General features: G+C 34.2%; 3 protein-coding genes and 1 pseudogene across 3 annotated transcripts; 1 reads left to right on the top strand and 3 right to left on the bottom strand.

Moving 5' to 3' along the window:
• Positions 1–545: 545 nt before the first annotated feature.
• On the bottom strand, positions 546–1,660 carry LOC117132073. Its single transcript, XM_033285569.1, has 2 exons — positions 961–1,660; positions 546–755 (listed from the first exon to the last, which is right to left on the bottom strand). The coding sequence occupies exons 1-2, from the start codon at positions 1,645–1,647 to the stop codon at positions 633–635; spliced, it is 810 nt and encodes a 269-aa protein (XP_033141460.1). The 5' UTR covers positions 1,648–1,660; the 3' UTR covers positions 546–632.
• A 7,319-nt stretch (positions 1,661–8,979) lies between these two features.
• Positions 8,980–10,663, bottom strand: LOC103853453 (annotated as a pseudogene).
• A 553-nt stretch (positions 10,664–11,216) lies between these two features.
• Positions 11,217–11,939, top strand: LOC117131962. The gene has a single exon (XM_033285219.1). The coding sequence runs from the start codon at positions 11,217–11,219 to the stop codon at positions 11,937–11,939; it is 723 nt and encodes a 240-aa protein (XP_033141110.1).
• Positions 11,940–12,430: 491 nt separating this feature from the next.
• On the bottom strand, positions 12,431–19,594 carry LOC103853202 (protein SOMBRERO). The gene is made up of 3 exons (XM_033285930.1): positions 15,485–19,594; positions 14,574–14,845; positions 12,431–14,449 (listed from the first exon to the last, which is right to left on the bottom strand). The coding sequence occupies exons 1-3, from the start codon at positions 15,672–15,674 to the stop codon at positions 13,862–13,864; spliced, it is 1,050 nt and encodes a 349-aa protein (XP_033141821.1). The 5' UTR covers positions 15,675–19,594; the 3' UTR covers positions 12,431–13,861.
• Positions 19,595–19,845: the final 251 nt, after the last annotated feature.

Here is a 19,845-nt window from a genome sequence, read left to right on the forward strand (position 1 = left end):
CCTTTAGAAATTCTGGTAATCCTTAGCAATGAGGTCGCTGAAGACGCATGTCATGAAAGCAACACGATCTACGTTCCATCGTTTCAATGTTGTTCTTTCCCGGAAACATACATTATAGCATCAATTTCCTGCAAAAACGAAGACAAATCTGTAATGTATACAGTAATATAATAGGTAACATTTTATAGAAATAACCAGTCGAATGCTTACGTAGTTTTTAAGCCAACTGCTGGCAGACATAATACGTCCGGCTAGATCACCGTCTAACATAGAAGGACCAATCTGTATAGCTCTGTAAACAAAATACAATGGTAGAGATGTCAATTATTAAGAAAATCAACCGAATGATATATACAAAGGAATAACATACGTTCGTGTATCTTGCCAGTCCTGCATCTTCTTAAAATCTGTAGGATGCACAAACACCAAGCAGCGATCAGGGAAATTTTCGCCGTCTAGCTCTATATCTCGGTCATCTAATCGGACCGCTGGCTTCTTCAATGATTTTTGAAGTTCCAATGAATCTGTTGGCTTCTTCAATGATTTAGGAAGTTCCAACCAATCCAATGAATCTTCGACTTTAGCTTGAGAAGGATTCAAACCTTTCACAAATGTGTCTAATGGAAGGTTCTTCATGCAACTTTCCAAAAACTCTTGTGTACCCATACGAAGATCACTAGCTGATGATTGAGTACTTTTGCACGAGGTAAATTGACACACGAATCAGCAGTCTTTAACTCTTGGTTTTTTACAGCCTGTTGACAAACACGTACAATTACAAATTACACATACAAGTTTCATGTTCAAAATAGAGAATAGACATAAACGCCAAGTTCGAAATCCATAATAAACATACAAACTTCCAAATACATATTACATCAAACCTAGCTTCAAAGACCTACATTCCATCGCCTAGTTCCAAGCTTTCAACATCTTTTAACTCTTTCTCTTAGTAGTTACCTTTTTCTTTGTTGGAGCAGTTCCTTTTTTGCTGGTGCTAGGACCACTGTTGATTTTGGTCAAGCTAGGACCGCTTGCTTGATCACTCTTTCCCACCAATTCAGTCACCACTAAACTTGTCCTGAGCTGTGTAACCTCAGCCTCAATTTTCCCCAATCTGTCGGTTACAACGGTCTCAAATTGCTCAGTTCTCTCTGAAGCTGTCCTGAGTTGTGTAACCTCAGTCTCAATCTTACCCAACCTGTCCGAGAACTGCTGACAGAATTTCTCCCCAAAAGCAGTAAAAGAAGCTTGTACCAGATCCTCCAAGAAATTTTTCATATCTGTGTCAATATTTCCTTTTGATGAAGCAGCTAGGTGGCACAAAACATTCTTTTTCCTTGACTCTGCTCCTCGGTCTGCATGCTTTCTCTTGTTTCTTCCCGAAACATCAGCTGTGCCATCAACATTCCCTGCAACATGACTATTTTCACCTCTCTCAGTATCAGCTGTTTGATCCTCTCCTTTCTCTTCGCCAGATTCCTCAAATTCAGAGTTCGTACCTTCTTTTACTCCCCAAACATGATTGTTCCAATCATGTTTACTATTGATCATATCTAAAATACGATCTACTCTTTCATCTTTCTTCTCATCCTTCTGTACAAAATCAGTTGCCAAAAGGACCACTCCATCTATGTGGGATTCCATGAATGAATGCAAAATCCCTACATCAATCAAATCATTAGTAAAGTGAACAAAACAATAAATATTTTAATTTGAAAATAAATTTGCATACGTTTTCTGGGAATAAGTTCTCAACGCCAATGATATCTTCATAAGAACATTTTGCACATCCTCTCCAATTACCACACAGTGGACCTGTAAAATCTTTACTGACTTTTGTGCCACAAATCTCTCCTAAAGCAGGAACAGCTTCCATTATCCAAATTTGGAAACCAAACAAGAATCCTTCCATCAGATACCCCTCTTTCTGCTCTAATTTATGCCTTGTTTTATCAATTTGCTTCAGAAGGAAATCAAACGAATACAGACCCCATGGATAATTCCGAAGCTTCTCCAAATCCATCGCCAACTTCATGTACAGATGCGGGATATTCACCTTCTCATCCTTTCCCATCACCACACCCATAATAACGCAAAGATATATCAGTCTCACCCTATCAACCCAAGTCCAGGTATTGCTCTCTTCCAAATGCTTCTTTTTTATGATCTGCAAATTTATTTTTCCATTTGTCTTTATCTGCTTGCTCCAAAAACCATTATCGTCTTTCCATGTCACTAGCCCACTGTTATTCTCTCGCTTCACTTTCAGACCAGTGACAGCATGATACTCTTGCAATCCAAAACGCAGAGGTCTCCTAGCGAAAGTGAACCACTTCTCATGTCTCTTGCTTGTCATCAACTCCTTACACAAAAAAGAGTGTACCAACCTCGCCGAAAACTTCAGATCATTCTTCTGGATAACCATAATCTGTGAAAAAATGGGATCTTTCATAACTTCATCGAATTCTGGTTCCATTTTTTCTTTTAGCAACTCGAGAAGTTTTAGTCGGCAGCTGTTATTAATCTTCTTAACCTGAGGTTCCAATCCCTCACCGTATAAACGATTAGGCAACTCCAACTCCATACCTGAAATTTGAAAACAATACAACATATATCTATTAATAACAAAAACCTAAAATCCCTAAATCTATCCCGAAAATATGATTTAAACCATGATTGTGTACAAAATCTTCTCTAATCATCACCTTAACACATGATTGAAGTCTAAATATCTTAACTAACTCAAAAATCTACCTTTTACCTTTCTAATTTCAAACTCTAAAAAGAAGTGGAGATAGAGTTTCATACCTTTGCAGAACGAACTAAAGAGTGATAGATTCGTAAAAAGCTCACGAAATTGTATGAGTTAGGCCAAATAATCGTCCAAATCAGAGAATTGAGTGAGTTAGGGTTAATGAACTTTGGGTGAGAATTTGATTTTCTCTCCCTTTGTTCGTGAATGGGAAATTAAGGGTTTTGTCCCAGAGAAATCGAGCTTAAAAAGTTGAAATCATGCTTGGTCGGTTCAAATCAAGTGGGAATCAACCCGGATATAATCATACAAAACCAAAAAAATCGATTTGGGATTCTTTCCTGGGCACGGGATCGATCGATCTATTCTTAGTGGATCGGCGATCTGTAAGGAATCGACCTTCGCCGATCGAGTGAAATGGACCAGGTCGATCAGTATATATTTCGCGTTTTTTTTTGTTCTGAATAATTATCGGGATCGAGCGATCCACTGTAACTTGTAAATCTGGATCGATCGATCCCGCTTGTCGAACTCATTATTTATCTTTTTCAAAAAATTACAATTTTAAGGGCATTACTGCCATTTTCGAAAAAATTAGTCTAATAGGACATAAAGTAGTACAGATTAGTCTAAAGGGACATAGTTACCTTTTTTTTGCTCTAAAAAAACAGATTTCCCAAAATATAATAACTGTGGACAGAGACTCTAAAATTTGGTTAAATAGTACTTTTATGTTGAAATCAAGAATCATTTTAGTTTATATGGTTAAAATTGTTACAATGGCTTATTTATCAAATTTAAATGTGGCTAATTATATTTAAATATTCGTTTATTGATCAAAAGACAAATAATTTGACTTATGGATAAATGAATTGTATTTATAGATAAATGTGGTTATGATATGCAAGTTATGGATGGAAAGACAGCGGACGGAAGAGCCACATACATCAAAATTATGGATGAACAAATTGTGGATAGACTAGTTGTGGACACACATATCTCTCACATAAATTTGATTGAACATCTTATATGTGTTTTTATTATTCTCCTTTTTTTTAGATTTAACTTAATCATGTCTCCACATTGAATTCATTAAGCCATTTGAAATTCAAATCAAAACTTTTTCAAAATCACTTTTTCAACAAACATTGATTGATTAATACATATTTGTATACCCAGAATCATGAGAAAATATCAAATTTCACTACAAAGAAGAACAACTAAACAGAAGAAAGAGAAGAAGAGATATATTTCTTTGATTTTGGCAGTTTCAACAAGAAAAGTTGATAATAAACCCAGCAAAGATATGTTTCCAAAAAAAAAACTCAGAAGCGATAACACAACATGCGTCACTACCATCAAAATCAAAACTTTTTTACAAATAAAATTAAAAATAATAAAATAACCGAAATTGACAAATAATAAGACTAATCGATGATATAAAGACCTTTTTCTCTCCCTTGATCAATACTATTAAAAGGGAAGGAGTCTAAAAAAATCTACCTATAAAAGTTATTTAGATCATTTCATTTAACTCATTATTTTTTGGTCTTATCTTAAATTTATACTAACAATATGTTACCATATATTTCTCTAACAATAATTTAGTCAATTCTTTTATTTATTTAAATTTCACTCCTAAATCTTAATCATTACTATTACTATATTTATCATTTAAATTTTTAATAGTAAAAGCATTGAAACTAATGTTTTATATTATCACTTTTATCATATAATATATGATTTAAAGCAAGATAAATTACAAGATATATATGTGTACATTCTAACTTCCTCTTTCATTTATAATAAATTAATCATATCATATACTAAACTTTCAACCGTCTATAGTTTGATAATATTTTCATATTTAAAAATGATTTTTTTGAATATTCATGTCACCTTCACAAAAATGAAGAAATTCATTGGTTCAATTAAAGCTAACCTGACTTCACGATATCAGTATTGATTATTCAAGATTTTGAAAATTATTTGTTTTAAATATTATACTTTTATATACTTTTCACTTAAAACGAATCAATACTATTAAAAAGGAAAGAGTTTAAAAAAATCTAATATAAAAAAGTTGTTGGAGTTATGTATAATTATTTATTATTTTTCTGATAATACATTAATCATTCTAAACATACAATATTTTAAATATTTTTAACAGATCTTAATATTATTTCTTATGATACCTTTACTCAGAAAAATATTTCATCAACCATGTTTTTGTACAATAACGTTAAAAATCTATATCAAAAGGTTGTTAGACCTGATATGGACGTAATAGGTCCACATCTCTTCGGGTATTTAAGATCCTAAAAGAATTTTGAAATATATGAAAAATCTGAAAAATATCCGAAACACGAAAAGTATTTGAAACTCCAAACAAATACCAAAAAAATTCAAATACGTAATTTAAAATCTTATTCAAAATCTGACACGGTGAACTGAAAAATACCCAAAATTTTATCCAAATACCCACTTTTTCTTTTTAATTTGAAAAATTTACCTGAAATCAAAACTCTAATCGTAAACCAAAAACTTAAAAACAATATCCATAATACCGGAAACATATTCGGAATATCCAAATATACCTAATAAACACATATTTATGATCGGGTCTAGGGTAGGACTCGGACTCAAACAAAGACATGCGGGTCCAAAAAAACCCTAAAGGTTATCTTCTCTGGACCTGAACTAAACCTATAATTTTGGGTCGGTTCGGTTTGTTTTTTTGATCCGGATATAATTCTCATGTCGAAAAGAAACTTACGTAAAAGTGTACATATAAAATCTCAAATAAACTAATTTGTAGATTATATAGCTGTTAAAAATTATGTTTTTCGATATAATAAAACTTTGTATTATAATATAATCCAACAACTCCGCGCTTTTCAAGCGCGGGTCAAAATCTAGTTATTAATTTAAAATTGGAAAACTAAATCTAGAGATAAGAGATGAATTAGAAGAGAAGGCTCACCACTTAAAAGGATCTGAAATCAAGTTACAAAAAAACTCTCGGATGAGATTAGATTTGCGAACCTCCTTTTCTGTTTGAATTTGGATCATAGATTTCTAAAGTTGTGTTATTGCAAAATACTTTATTCATTTCTTAGATACTCATTTTAAGAGATGAAAGAAAGAAACATAAAAAAATGAGTATTATAATTATTCTCTTTAGAATCTTTAGTCTTTACACTTAGTCGAAGGTAAATTAGGTAAACACTCATAAAAGGTGTGTCACAAGCATAACATGGCTCATGTTGTAATTGAAAAAACAAAATGTGTCTTTCAATGCAAATTCCCAATAACTACTCTAGACAAGAGAGACACAATAATGAACAAATAGAGCTGTCAAATGGTTCGTCCATGGTCCAATTGGGCATGACCATTTGGACCATTTCAGTATTGGGCAGTAATTGGTGGTCCATATTGGACAATGGTCCAAACAAATGTCCAAGACCAATAAAGACCATGTCCAAATGGGCATGCCCATGGACATCCAATAATATTTATAATTATTTTTTAATTATTAGTTTAGATTTTATTTCTAAAATTTTGAAATTATGTTTACTTTCCAAAATTATAAAGTAATTTTTTTTGTCAAAACTGTAAAACTATGTTTTCCTCTCAAAATAGAAAAAAAATTCATTTTTCCTCAAAAACCGAGAAAACGCGTTTTTCCGTCAAAACCGAAAAAATTCATTTTCCCCCAAAAACCAAGAAATTACGTTTTTCCGCCAAAACCGAGAAATTGTGTGTTTTCCGCCAAAATCGAGAAATTACGTTTTCCCGCCAAAACTGAGAAATTGCGTTTTTCCGCCAAAACCGAGAAATTACGTTTTTTCCGCCAAAACCGAGAAATTACGTTTTCTGCCAAAACCGAGAAATTACATTTTCCCGCCAAAACTGAGAAATTGCGTTTTCTCGCCAAAACCGAGAAATTACGTTTTCCCGCCAAAACCGAGAAATTACATTTTCCCACCAAAACTGAGAAATTGCGTTTTCCGCCAAAACCGAGAAATTACGTTTTCCCGCCAAAACTGAGAAATTGCATTTTCCCGCCAAAACTGAGAAATTGCGTTTTTCCGCCAAAACCGAGAAATTACGTTTTCCCACCAAAACCGAGAATTTACATTTTCCGGCCAAAACCGAGAAATTATGTTTTTCCGCCAAAACTGAAAATTGCGTTTTCCGCCAAAACCAAGAAATTACGTTTTCCCGCCAAAACTGAGAAATGGCATTTTCCCGCCGAAACTGAAAAATTGCGTTTTTCCGCCAAAACCGAGAAATTACGTTTTCCCACCAAAACCGAGAATTTACATTTTCCGGCCAAAACCGAGAAATTATATTTTTCCGCCAAAACCGAGAAATTGCGTTTTCCGCCAAAACCGACAAATTGAATTTTCCCGCCAAATTTATGAAATACATTTATTAAACTCATGAAATTATGTTTTAGTAAGCCCGTGGACACTCATTGTCCATTTGGTCTTCGCCCAATTGGACCATGTACCTAGGCCTGGGCAAAATAACCGGAACCGAAGAACCGAACCGAAACCGAACCGAAGTATCCGAAACCGGAACCGGACCAATACCTTCACATACCCAAACGGTTCCTATATTTTTATATCCGAAATAACCGAACCGAACCGGAACCGAACCGAGAACCGAACGGGTACCCGAATATATAAAAATATTAATTATATATATATATAACATAACTAAATATATATTTTAATTTAAAATTCTATTAAAAGTATCTGAAAATAGTTGAAGATAACTACATTATTATAAAGTATCCGAACTACCCGAAAGTATCTGAAACTATCCGGATAGTTTTATCCGAAATATCCAAAGTAATCCTAAATATCCTAAATTTTTATCTAAATTATCCTAATTATTTGATATTTTACCCTAAATAACTGATATTTTATCCAAATTATCCAAACTATCCGAACCCGAACCGAATCCAAATGAGAACCGAACTTTTTCCGGATATTTTCCGGTTCCTACATTTACTATCCGAACCGAACCGAACCCGAAACTATCCGACCCGAACCAAACCGAAAATATATCAAGTACTAAATGAATACTTTAGCCCCTATCCGAACTACCCGAAACCCGAAATATCCGAACCGAACCGAACCGATATCCGAAATGCCCAGGTCTACATGTACCAATTGGTCTTTTGTCCAGTTGGACCATTTATTAATTGGGCACGTCCATAGCCTGCCCAAAATGAATTAGACTAGGCTAGCCCATGGTCAGCCCGCCCAGCTGACACCTCTATGAACAAAGGGAAACACCATTGACCACTAGTAACTCTACTTGAAAAAGAGCAAAAAACATCTAACTTACAAATAAGATCATTCTAAAAATAATCTAATATTTTTTTCATCCAATAATCTAAACTAAACGCCTAGACTGATTCTTTGGAATCTAGAACTTAGGTGTTGACGAAATATTAGTTTTATTATATATCTTATATTTATATTACTTTTTAAAAAAAAATGTATTTCACTAAAAGTTAAACTAATAAAATATATTTTTTTAGAAAATAAACAGATATACTAAAAAGAATCAGAATCAGAGACACAAAAAATCATCACTTGTTTATAGATAAATTGATGGTGAATATAATATAATAAAATTAGTCATAATTCACTTTGACCTTATTTGATCTAACCAATTTAAACTGATTTAGAATAACTTGAATCCGTTAAAAAATAATTTAAACCAGCTTAAACCGCTTAAATCAGATTTATTTAAAAGAAAGATCGGTTTGCTGCCTAGACCGATGCCTACACGCCCCATAAACGTCGCCTAAACGATTGTAGAACATTGATCTAAACCGTCCAACGAAAAACTTCTGGCCTCTCGAGGGAATAAAGAAGGCGAGATTATTGGAGAGAAGATCCCACATCGAATATATGAAAGGGATTGACTCAAGTCCCTTAGATATTACTCAAGTCCCTTTCATATATTCGATGTGGGATCTTCTCTCCAATACCCTCCCTCGAGATAATGGTGCATATAACCATTAATCTCGCAGAATCCATCATACCCCCTCCGAAATCATGCTTTTTATTTTCTAGCGATCTCGGTGGAACTGAGCCTTCTATGGGCCATCAGCTAATGGGATGATCGGGCCACTGTCCGGGCTGGATTAATGGGTCAGGGTATTGGACCCGCTCTGATACCATGATAAGTTTCTTGGGCTTCCAACTTAAAACTAATTGGCAATTAGTGGATTGACTCAAGTCTCTTAGATATTACTCAAGTCCCTTTCATATATTCGATGTGGGATCTTCTCTCCAATAGAGATGATGGTGAAATCCCAGGCATAGATTCTAACTCCTTTTGACACTCTTCAATATTGCAAGTTGGTATGAGCTTGATATCCACCGTCTTTAAGCAGATCGAGTTAGCCAGAATGTATGTCATTAGTTGTTTGTCATCTTCTTTTCCTCCATAATCTAGCCACTTAAAAGTCTCTAGCTGAGATGATAAGCATGGGGGAATAGTACTCGGCTGGTTCCACGAAGATGAAGATGGAGGACATCCCTGATAATATATATACCATTATATTTACGCATTAATATTTAAAAATGCATCAAAAATAGATGTGTATGTATTTTTAAGACACTTACAATGGTGAAGATAGTAAGAGCTTTCAGAATAGGAGAGTTTTGAAGCAAACAAATAAATGGTTCCAACCAATCTACTGGATCTTCTATGGTAAAGTATAATTCTATGAGCCGAGAGAACTTGATGGCGTTACTACACGCAACCTGCAATAAAACAAACGAGATTAGTTTGACTAAGCAAAGGAATAAATGAGATCTCATATGTAAACCCTACCATTGATTTGGAGAAATCCAAGTACAGACGTGTGGCAGAAGAAAGACATGTCAGAAACTTTTCATCGGGGTTAGGAACATATGGGATGTATACCCATCAAGGCAAAACATATTTTCTGTCAAACTACAATAGTCTGCCCTATTGTCAAATATACTTAATTGTGTTAGTGCAGGGCAATCTATCACCAACGACCTAATGTAATATTCCTCTTCCTCCTCCTCCTCTTTCACCTCTTCTTCATCGTGAAATCTAGTCTTGTAAGTTAATATTTTCAATGAAGGCACTTTCACGGTAAAGTTTGTTAAGCTGTCCTCATCACGTCGTGCAACCACCAGTTTGAAGAGAACAGGGGAACTTGATAAGGCCTAGCAAGAGAGTCTTCGTCTTTGTACTCCACGTCCAAAAGAGATAGATTCAAGAGAAATAGCATGGTAGCCGGGAAAGTAACGTCTACGAGAATCTGGTTCGATAGAGTTAACGAAACGACCGTGTCGCATGTGTAAAGGCTCTTAGAGAAGCTTGTGGGCTCTCATGACGTTCAAAGAAGCTTGAGATCTAACTCTCTCACACCGTGTTTAACTGCCTTGTCAACCCACTTTCCGACATCTACGTCAGCATGAGACGTTGGACCCAGTTCGACAACAAGACTCACTAGTTTTGGTGCCTTATGGAGTTGCAGTGACTTTTCAATAAACCACCCAAAGCTCTCGCTGCCTTGGTCGTCTTTGAAGTCGAGTTTTTCAAGCATCTTCCAGACATATGACGCCATCGTTTGGACAAGATCTCAGTGGTTACTGCGTTTTTAGTCGGGACGTGGAGTAAGATCTGCAATAGCAAATCGTCCGGCAAATCACATATTCTTTGACAACATGGATCATCAGCTTTAGTTGAAACTAGAGATTTCGCTTTTGACTCGATCGCACTCATCTTTTCTTGCTCCAACTTCTTCTTGAAGTCAACAAGGTCTTCTTCAGAGTTCATTATCATAGTATATTAGTATCTAATTTGTTAACCCACTCGTATTTATTTATAGCTCAAAATATTGAACATAGCCTCCTTATATATTTTGATAACCGACCCGTATATATGGTGTAATTAAAAATCTATTAGGATAACTATATCTCTTTATCTAATATTTCCATATTTTATAATGTCCTTATGACAATAGGATTAGGATCGATGTCCTTCCGACATTAGAACTAGGAATCAGTTTGGCCTTATGTATATTTTAATCACATGGAAGGAAGGTGTGTCGAACAAAAAAAGAGGTGGGTTGGGGATAAGATCTTTGAAGGAGATGAATATTGTATGTGTTCTGAAGCTACTCTGGAGAATCCTTTCTGCAAATTCTTTATGGGTCAGTTGGGTTAAGCTATATCTCATTCGGAAAAACTCAATATGGTCGGTAAAAGATACTTCACAGCTGGGATCTTGGATGTGGAGAAAAATACTGAAGTATCGGGAGCTGGCTAAAAAACTTTATAAGGTGGAGATTAGGAATGGTAAGAAAGCTTCATTCTGGTATGATAAATGGTCATCTCTTGGCTGTTTAAAGGAGTTATTGGGGAATGGAGGATGTATGGGAATGGGTATAACAATGAATGCTAAGGTTGAGGATTGTATTCACCACAGAAGGAAGAACCATCGGGTTGTGATTCTTAATAGGATTGAGGTGGAGATCGAGAAGTTTAAAGAGAATAGGAATGTTGAAGAAGATGATATATATCTATGGAGGAGTGGAAATGACAAATACAGAAGGAAGTTCTTAACAACAGAAACTTGGCAGGTTATCCGAAAAAAACACCAAGTATATGATTGGCATAAGGCTATCTGGTTTAAAAATGCGACGCCTAAATATGCTTTTGTGACCTGGGTTGCTATGAGAGACAGGCTTTCAACCGGGAGTAGAATGGTGCAATGGAATGCAAACGTTGACGCCTCTTGTATCTTATGTCAAACTCCTATGGAGACAGTTGGTCATCTTTTCTTTGAGTGTCCATTCTCTGAGCAGATATGGAGGAATCTGGCGAGAGGTGTAATGAGGGAGAGATACACATCAAACTGGTCTGAGATAGTAAGGGTCTTAATGGATGAGAAGCAAGATAAGCTTCAACTCTTCACTATCAGATATCTATTCCTATCGGTTCATGGAATTTGGAGGGAAAGAAACAGAAGAAGACATGGTGAGAAAGCCTCCCCCCCCCCCGAACTCTTAACTAAATTGTTTGAGAAGACTATGCGAAACAGATTTTCAATAGCTCAGAGGAGGAAGGATAAGAAGCTTGAGGGTGGGCTTCAATTCTGGTTCTCAAACAGATAGAATGATTGTAAAGAGTAGATGTTCTTGAGTTTTATGCTTAAAAGGGAGTAGCAAAGTACAAAAAAACATAGTTGTAAATGGTGTTTTCTTTTTTGAATTCAATTTAACATTAAATTCAAAAAAAAAATGGAGTGGTTAATCCCTGGCTTAACCATCTGAAGCATTTGGATTGGGAGGTCGAAAACTAGCACTCATGCTCCCTGCTGGAAAAGCTATTGATGTCTAGGTTTATCTATCACTACAACACAATCCTCCGAGTTGGTCTACTTTGAAATACATGTACACCGAATCTGACATACTAACAAAACAGAACCACCAGTAAACTACTTGAGAGACAGACACAATCGAATCACTAGATCATAATGAAAAAGAACATTTATTTAAAGAAATTGACTTTTAATTCCTTGAAAAAAAAAATCCTTGAATATACTTCAACTTTTAACAAAATCTCTTGACTCCTTTCTCTTTTTCATTCTTAAGTATTTTTTTTTAGTGGTTTTACAAAAAAAAATTAATAAATATAAAGCAACTTGGAGTTTGTTGAAGTAATTATAAATATCAGAAAATAACATAACCTTTGACAAATCTCTTATCTAAACTATTAAGACAGATAAGGCAGAAGTACAAACAGTAATTACCCCTTAGAGTTGCACAAAAATTACATCTCTATGCCACTGTCATCAAATTCTGTCATTTTACTTCTTTTTTTTCTGAAATATTTTTGCTTTTTCGTCTTTCTTACCCACCCATAACATTGTTTTGGACTTACAAATTGTTAATTGCCCAGATCAATGCTAAATTTAGAATTTTATCAACCGAACACAAAAAAATCAATAACCAAATGTTTCAAAATCTGTTAACCCGTTGCAAACCAATCGATTGAACATATATTTACAAAATATCTTTCATATCAAAACGTATCTACACCATTATATTCACATTTTCTATTACATATGCATGATATAAACAGAGAATAATATTCTTTATGATTATGCATACCAACATTTAGTATATTAATTTTATAATAAAGGTACGGTTTGATTGTTTTATGGTTTAGATTTTGGTTCCCAAAGTCAAATATTTTTTATTGTTTATCAATTTTGTATATTTTGTATATGCGTATAATATGCTCCTTAAATATCATATTCGTTAAGATTTTGCATATAAAATCGTAGCTAATTAAACTTATTTCCTTCCATATGAGAAAATATTCCAAAAACGACTCATAAATTTACGATTATTAAAAAACAAATCAACAAAGAATATTGTTTTCTAATTGTACGTAGTCGGCATTTAAAAAAGGGATCAAATAACTAACGTAATCACGTAATTATCTTTCAAAAAACTTGCCAACCAAGTAATGCTTATCTCTAAAGATCACACAAATTTTATAGTATAATTTAATAAAACACACCCAATCTAAACAAAATACTCCAATATTTTACACTTAATTGTTTAATTTACCAAGTAAAAGTAAAAAAAAAGTACAATTGAAAATAAATACAACTAATAGTTTAAAATTCGACACCAAGCAAAATGAACAAGATACACTATATATCAGAACTCAATAACCTATGAAACATTAACTTACAAGTCTACAACTAACAAAAATATATAATTATGCAAAATATACACCCGTGCGGGCGCACGGGTCAAAACCTAGTTTTTTATTTCATTCTAAAGTAATTTTCTTGAGTGGTTTTACAAAAAAAAAAAAAAAACTAAAGCAACAAAGAATTTATACGTAATGATGGTTAAGTAATTATAAATATCAGAAAACAACATAGAATTCTTCAGCAAACAACATAGCATTATAAAATAACATCGTTCAGCAACAGAAACATGACAAGTTCCACAGCTTAAAGAAGAGAGTAAAGTTGAAAAGCATGAGACTGATCAAATCAAAACCAAATTTGATTGGACTACTTTGGGAACTTGAGAAGATTAGCATCGTTTCCTAGATAGTGAAACGGGAACCTTTGATTATCTGGAGAGGATGAAGTAACAGCATGGTCGTTATTACCGTTGTTACTCGAGTCACCAAAGCATTTTGCTTGATGGTTCTGAACTTGCTGATTCATGTTGGTCGTAGTGAGAAGCTTGTCCAGAAACGACCAGTCTCCACCATAGTTGTTGTTAGAAGTCAGCCTCAGTAGATTCTGTGAGCATTCAATATCTGTTGTGTTGATTGACGACACAAACGGCTGGGACGAGTCAGGGCTAAAGAGCTGAGGGAGATGCATTGACCCGTGGCTTAAAGTGTTTGCAAACTCATGTACTGGCCTGTGGATCTGTCTTCCCATGTGATGATGATTCAGAGTATGTGGGACGAAAGAAGAATGATTGTTTGATTTGGATTCAGTGCGATGCTGATGAGGATGATGTTGATCATGATCATTGTCGGTGCTTATGTATTGGTGATGATGATTCTGATCTTGATCTTGTTCTTGGTGAAATCCTCTGAAATGGTTCTTCTTCTTGAACACTCTGCATACAACCCACCCATCTTCCTACAAGTTACACATAACTAGTTCACATTATGCAAGATAAGATCTCTATATTTATAAAATGTAATATGATATCTAAACCATATTTTCATGAAATTATAGAGTTTATTTAAATGTACTATTGTACCTGGATCTCATTTTCGTTATCGTCTAGACGATATTCATGCATGATCCATTCGGTTTTATGCCCATGAGGAGCACGACCAGTATAGAAGACAAGAGTCTTACAAAGTTCAATCTTCTTGGAGCTGTTTAGATGTATTGATTTGTCTCTACCAGTAGCCTTCCAGAATCCGGCTGCAGTGGCCCGGTTCGTTCGGGTCCCAGTCGGATATTTCTTGTCCTTGTGGCTAAAGAAGTACCACTCGTTTTGAGGACCCGACCCAATTCTACTTTTCTCTACATACATACAAAAAATATTTTTTTGTAAAATGTAAGAAAAATTAACTCAATAATTAATTTTATACAAATATATATGGCATATGTGGAAGGGTTTGTTATATGTCTGCATGTGAAAGAAACCATTGACTTATTTTGAGGGTATAATACCTAATAATATTATGTCAATACTTCAAGTCATATACTACAAGATATTATCTGAAAGACATGAGTGAATAGACAACTTTGTCTCTTTCTTGATGTATATGTAATACGTACACGCGGTGGATCAATAAAAACTGGAAAATAATTTGAAGTGATAAAACTTATAAGACATGATATAAGAGTGGATATACATGTCTCCATGGAGACGTAGACAAAACCCTAGACAATATTACCCAATCTATGCATTTTTGTATCTTTGACATCTAACTTGTAGTTTTATGCAGAGACAACAACATATATAATTCATGTATTTTATCTATCTTATCTCTCTGATCTACATATAATTATTTAGATATATGATGTTTATTGTGATATTCTATGTATAATACTGATCAATAAATAAGTACATAATAATCCAGCATTAAGTGCGTGGATCATTAGGTGGTGGTACATTTAAGGACTAAAAGAGTTAACAATAAGGGGATTAAGTCTTACCTTTAAGGTCCCAAGGTTCAAGCTTGTTGAGATCAACTTCTCGAATAACATCCAAATCAATTGGCTCATAAGAAACCTTCTTCTTGAGGTAATAATATAGAAGCTCCTCTTCCGTTGGATGAAACCGGAAACCTGGAGGAACCGAAAGCTGTCCTCCTCCAGCTACCGTGGAAGATGAGCCTATCTCCATTATATGTACTCTTCTTTAAGCAAATCAAATATACTTTCTTTTTTCTTCTTTGCCCTAATCATTTTCATTTAATTAATAACACAAATTAAGTCAAAGTAACGGAAAATAAATCATGACCAACGAATGGGTTGTCACCATGAAAGAATCCAAAATATAGGTATAATGAATTTGTTCTTAGATCTAAAAAAAAACCCTAGTTCAACATGCATGCACATATTTACACTAACATAAGCTGGATCTTTCTTACATAGGTATACCCAGAAAGATCTTGAATATCCCAAAAGAAACATGAATTGAGTTGTTGAAAACCGAACAGTCTCTTCTTAAAAGAGCTTGATTAGACTTAATCATGTTCTTGAGGAAACAAAGAGAAGAAATGAAATTAGAGATTCTTGAAGTGAAAAGTACACATATATGTGTGAGTGAGTACGAGTATATATATATATATATATATATATATATATATATGTATTGCAAATGACGATGATGACAACAATGAAAGATATATGACATGGAAAAGGAAAGAAAACAAACCTTGGAGGCCGGAAAGTATTGCTTCTGTTAGAGGCAAGAGGTAGAAGACAATGAAAGTGAGAAGGCAAAGAAGCAAGCAAATATGAATTTCTACAAAACTGAAGATATCTTAGCTTAAACCGCACGATGTTTAGGTTTTTATCTCTCTCTTTCTTCTTCTATGAGATAGAAAAAGATGAAAGAGAAAGAGATACTTAAGTTTCTATGGATTAGTGCCACTATTATTTGTATTCAATTTGATAAACCAAAGCTGGTCACAGAAATATATGAGCATTACTTTATTGTATCTGCATTCCCATTTAAACTTTTTCTTAATATATATTTATAACTTTATATGGTGTTATAAATACATAAACTAAAAATAAATATCATCTTTAGAATAGGCAGTTGCTTGTTCTGATTTTTTGTGGTATTTATATGTTTTACTTTTTAATAAGTTAAAACCGTATTATATGTTGCATATCAATTTCCATTGTTACTCAATTAACTTCAAACATTTCTAATGTGCATGATGTTCTTCAGCAATTAATTTAGCTTTAACCACCATGGATTACAGCTGTTCTGTTTTAAGACTGCCTAATTTGCTTTGAAAATAAGTAGGATTCGAGTAAACAATACCGAATACTATTAAAATACACAGTAATATTATAATAGAATATCTGATTTATGTATCCCAATGACAAAACAAAACAAGAATTGAAGCTTCTATACCCTCAAATTGCAGTCAAATGTTGGGAAGAAAATTGAGGTATCGTAGCTTGAATCATGCTTCCATCTACTTTTTAATGCATGAATTTCAGTGCAGTTTCATTAAATTTAGCTACAAATAAAACTTTATTTAACCAAGTCTTAGTGCTATTTGTTTTTAGAATAGTACAACTGACATAAAAATTAGCTCAAATATGTTCCCTGATTACTAAATTAATTAACCTGAGAGATAAAATGAGAGCATTACTATATGAGTGTACAATATGGAGCATTTTCTACTCATGTTTTAGTTATTTCTTAGCATTTTTGGCACACTAGTTTCTTATATATACATACATATTTTGTTACTTATATTGGTTCAGAGATGGAATATTGTAAACACTCTTTTTTTTTTTTGATAATCCAAGTATCCGGACCTCTCATTTAGTCCGACTATCCCACCGCGTCCAACCGGAACTGGCCAGTAAACACTCATTTTATATACACACAAAAGCTTATAAAGTTCCAAAAATAGAAGAATTCACCTTTTTATCTGACTCTGCATATCCATCAAAGAATCATGTAAATATATGTATGGTAAAACAAGTTATGGCCCGTATATATATAGTACATTGTGATTGTGAATATGATTTCCTGATAAAGAAACCATCAATGTTAAAGAAAGGAAAGTCAATACACAAAACAAATAGATATGTAGAGTTTTGAGTTTTTTTTTTTTTTTTCCATCTGAATTATATTAAACAAAGCCCAACAAATACAAATGGCCCAAAAAAGAGAAACAAAAGAAAAACAAGCCAAAGCCCAGAGGCCCAAACAACAAACTAAGCCCGGAGGCAACACCAACCAAACCACGCGTTTCATTTTGCGTGAAAGAAAAACCACGTGTCCAAGCCTCAACGAAAGAGGAGACACGCGTCGCACCAAACCGTCGCCTTCACCGCGAGGAGATCATCGCCGGAGCAGCTCCCCGTCGATCCACCGGAACACACCGGAAACAGGATGTCCGGAAAGAAGAACCGTAGAGACGATCTTAGACAAATTGAACCAAATCACACCGGTTATAGTCGCCGGAACTCCAACCAGAGAGCTCGATCCGCCGCAGCCGAGAGCAAGTCGTTGTAGAGATTTATCCAGACGAAACAAAACTTGATAAAACCAATCGACGCCACCGGGATTGAAACCCGTCGTCTGCGTCGATGGAATCAAAAGCCGGTGCTTCACCGAAGGGAAAGGTGTTCACCGGAGCCAAAGTCGGAAGCTACGTCGAGAAGACCGTCAAACTCCGGAACCGAAAGCCAGCCACATCACGCAGAGGATGTCATCATGTGCTGGAACATGAATCCATCAAAGGGTGGCTATACCGGAAAGAAATCCGGTCAAAAACTGGAGCTTGATTCTCATTTCTCCCCGTGAAAGATAAGAAAAGAGGGAACGGGGAAGGAGAGAGAAAAGCTCAAATCCCTTGTAGAGTTTTGAGTCTTTGACAAAAAGTAATAATTGGAACAGAAAAGAAAAGAAAAATAACAGAGGAGACCACACGTAGGAGAGAAGAGGCAAAATCCTAAAAGGCCGTGGAGCGACGCACGTGAGGGTCCAACACCAAATCCTCACTTCAAGGTTTCTCGTTTGACTTAACCCTCTAGTCTTGAGATTCGTGCCAAAATTTGATCCTTTTCTCTTCATCTTCTTTTACGAAATAATATGAAAATATTTCCCTTTTTTTTGGTAAAATGTTAAATAAAACAGATTGTGAAAAATATTTCCTTTGTTTCATTATTATAACTAGTTTTAGACAAATTTTTTTTTATCTCAAAACATAAATAGTTTTTATATTTTAATGCCCTTTTTACTTAATGAATATTATATGACCAATTAAATAATGTTAGTTTTTTTATAATTGGTTGAATTTATTGATTAACTGTTACTTTTTAATAAACTAATAACTTTTTTAATGTTACTATTTTTAGGTTAAACTAATTACATTCTGAAATAGATGGAGTATACGAAAGTACAATACTATGGTAACTTTAAATTCCTAAATTCCATGTAACATAAATCAGTTGCAAAAAAAAAAAAAATTCCATGTAACATAACACGAAACACGTAAAAACATTGGATTCTCGCGGTAAATCATCTCTTTGTAACAATTTATGAAACTTACAAAGTTTTTGTTGCCCAATATTAATTTATAATTATTTTATTGAGATGTGCCGTTGCCTTTACGAAGACGGCATGCATTAAACCCGTGTTAATGAAGGGTTTAAACATGTTCTGAAAAAAACTTATATTGATAGTTTATACTTTAATACTATCCATTATGGCTAAGTGTTACGTATTTATTAGAAAAGTGAATACGCTCCAGTTAGCTACTATATATATACACACACCACACACATAGTGTGTGTGTGTTGTACTTGTTCACAGTCTCATTTTCAGGTGGATTACTGGATCATCTAGCTAGTTATATATTGATTGTAGTTTATTACAAGGAGGAAATTAATAACTATGTTTTCGAAAATTATATCTAACAGAATTATAAAAGTTATGCTATCAAGATAATCTACATGTAAAAAAAAAGAAAAGTAGAATAGTTTCACCAGCCATACAAGTGTTCATTATTGGTGGCTTAGTTTGAGGTATTGAAGATGAGTAACAAAACACCAAGCAAGCTGGAGCCGCCTTCTTTCTGTCTGTCATAAGTGAGCATCGGCTCGTTAGAAATAGAATGGTCGTCACTGAGTGGATATTAAATGGGCCTTTAAGTATACGCTTTTGACATTCGGCTCATTAAATACAAAAAGCCCACCACCTGGTTGATTTTTAATTATTGACTAGGCCTCGTCCTCGTGTTATCATGTATTTATACTTTGCAGCCCCTAGATGACTTTTTAATTATTCTCTTAGCCCTTTACTTTTATTAATTAGTATG

Source organism: Brassica rapa, chromosome A02 (genome assembly GCF_000309985.2).
Source record: "Brassica rapa cultivar Chiifu-401-42 chromosome A02, CAAS_Brap_v3.01, whole genome shotgun sequence".
NCBI classification, from domain to species: Eukaryota; Viridiplantae; Streptophyta; class Magnoliopsida; order Brassicales; family Brassicaceae; genus Brassica; species Brassica rapa.

What these genes read in the sequence shown, in the direction of transcription:
- LOC117132073 (XM_033285569.1), bottom strand. Translation starts at nt 1,647, where the DNA reads ATGGAATCCCACATAGATGGAGTGGTCCTTTTGGCAACTGATTTTGTA. An exon ending in CTGCTCCAACAAAGAAAAAG is followed by an intron (nt 756 to 960) that starts GTAACTACTAAG and finishes GTTTGTCAACAG; the next exon opens with GCTGTAAAAAACCAAGAGTT.
- LOC117131962 (XM_033285219.1), top strand. Translation starts at nt 11,217, where the DNA reads ATGAATGCTAAGGTTGAGGATTGTATTCACCACAGAAGGAAGAACCAT.
- LOC103853202 (XM_033285930.1), bottom strand. Translation starts at nt 15,674, where the DNA reads ATGGAGATAGGCTCATCTTCCACGGTAGCTGGAGGAGGACAGCTTTCG. An exon ending in TGAACCTTGGGACCTTAAAG is followed by an intron (nt 14,846 to 15,484) that starts GTAAGACTTAAT and finishes GTATGTATGTAG; the next exon opens with AGAAAAGTAGAATTGGGTCG. An exon ending in ATAACGAAAATGAGATCCAG is followed by an intron (nt 14,450 to 14,573) that starts GTACAATAGTAC and finishes TGTAACTTGTAG; the next exon opens with GAAGATGGGTGGGTTGTATG.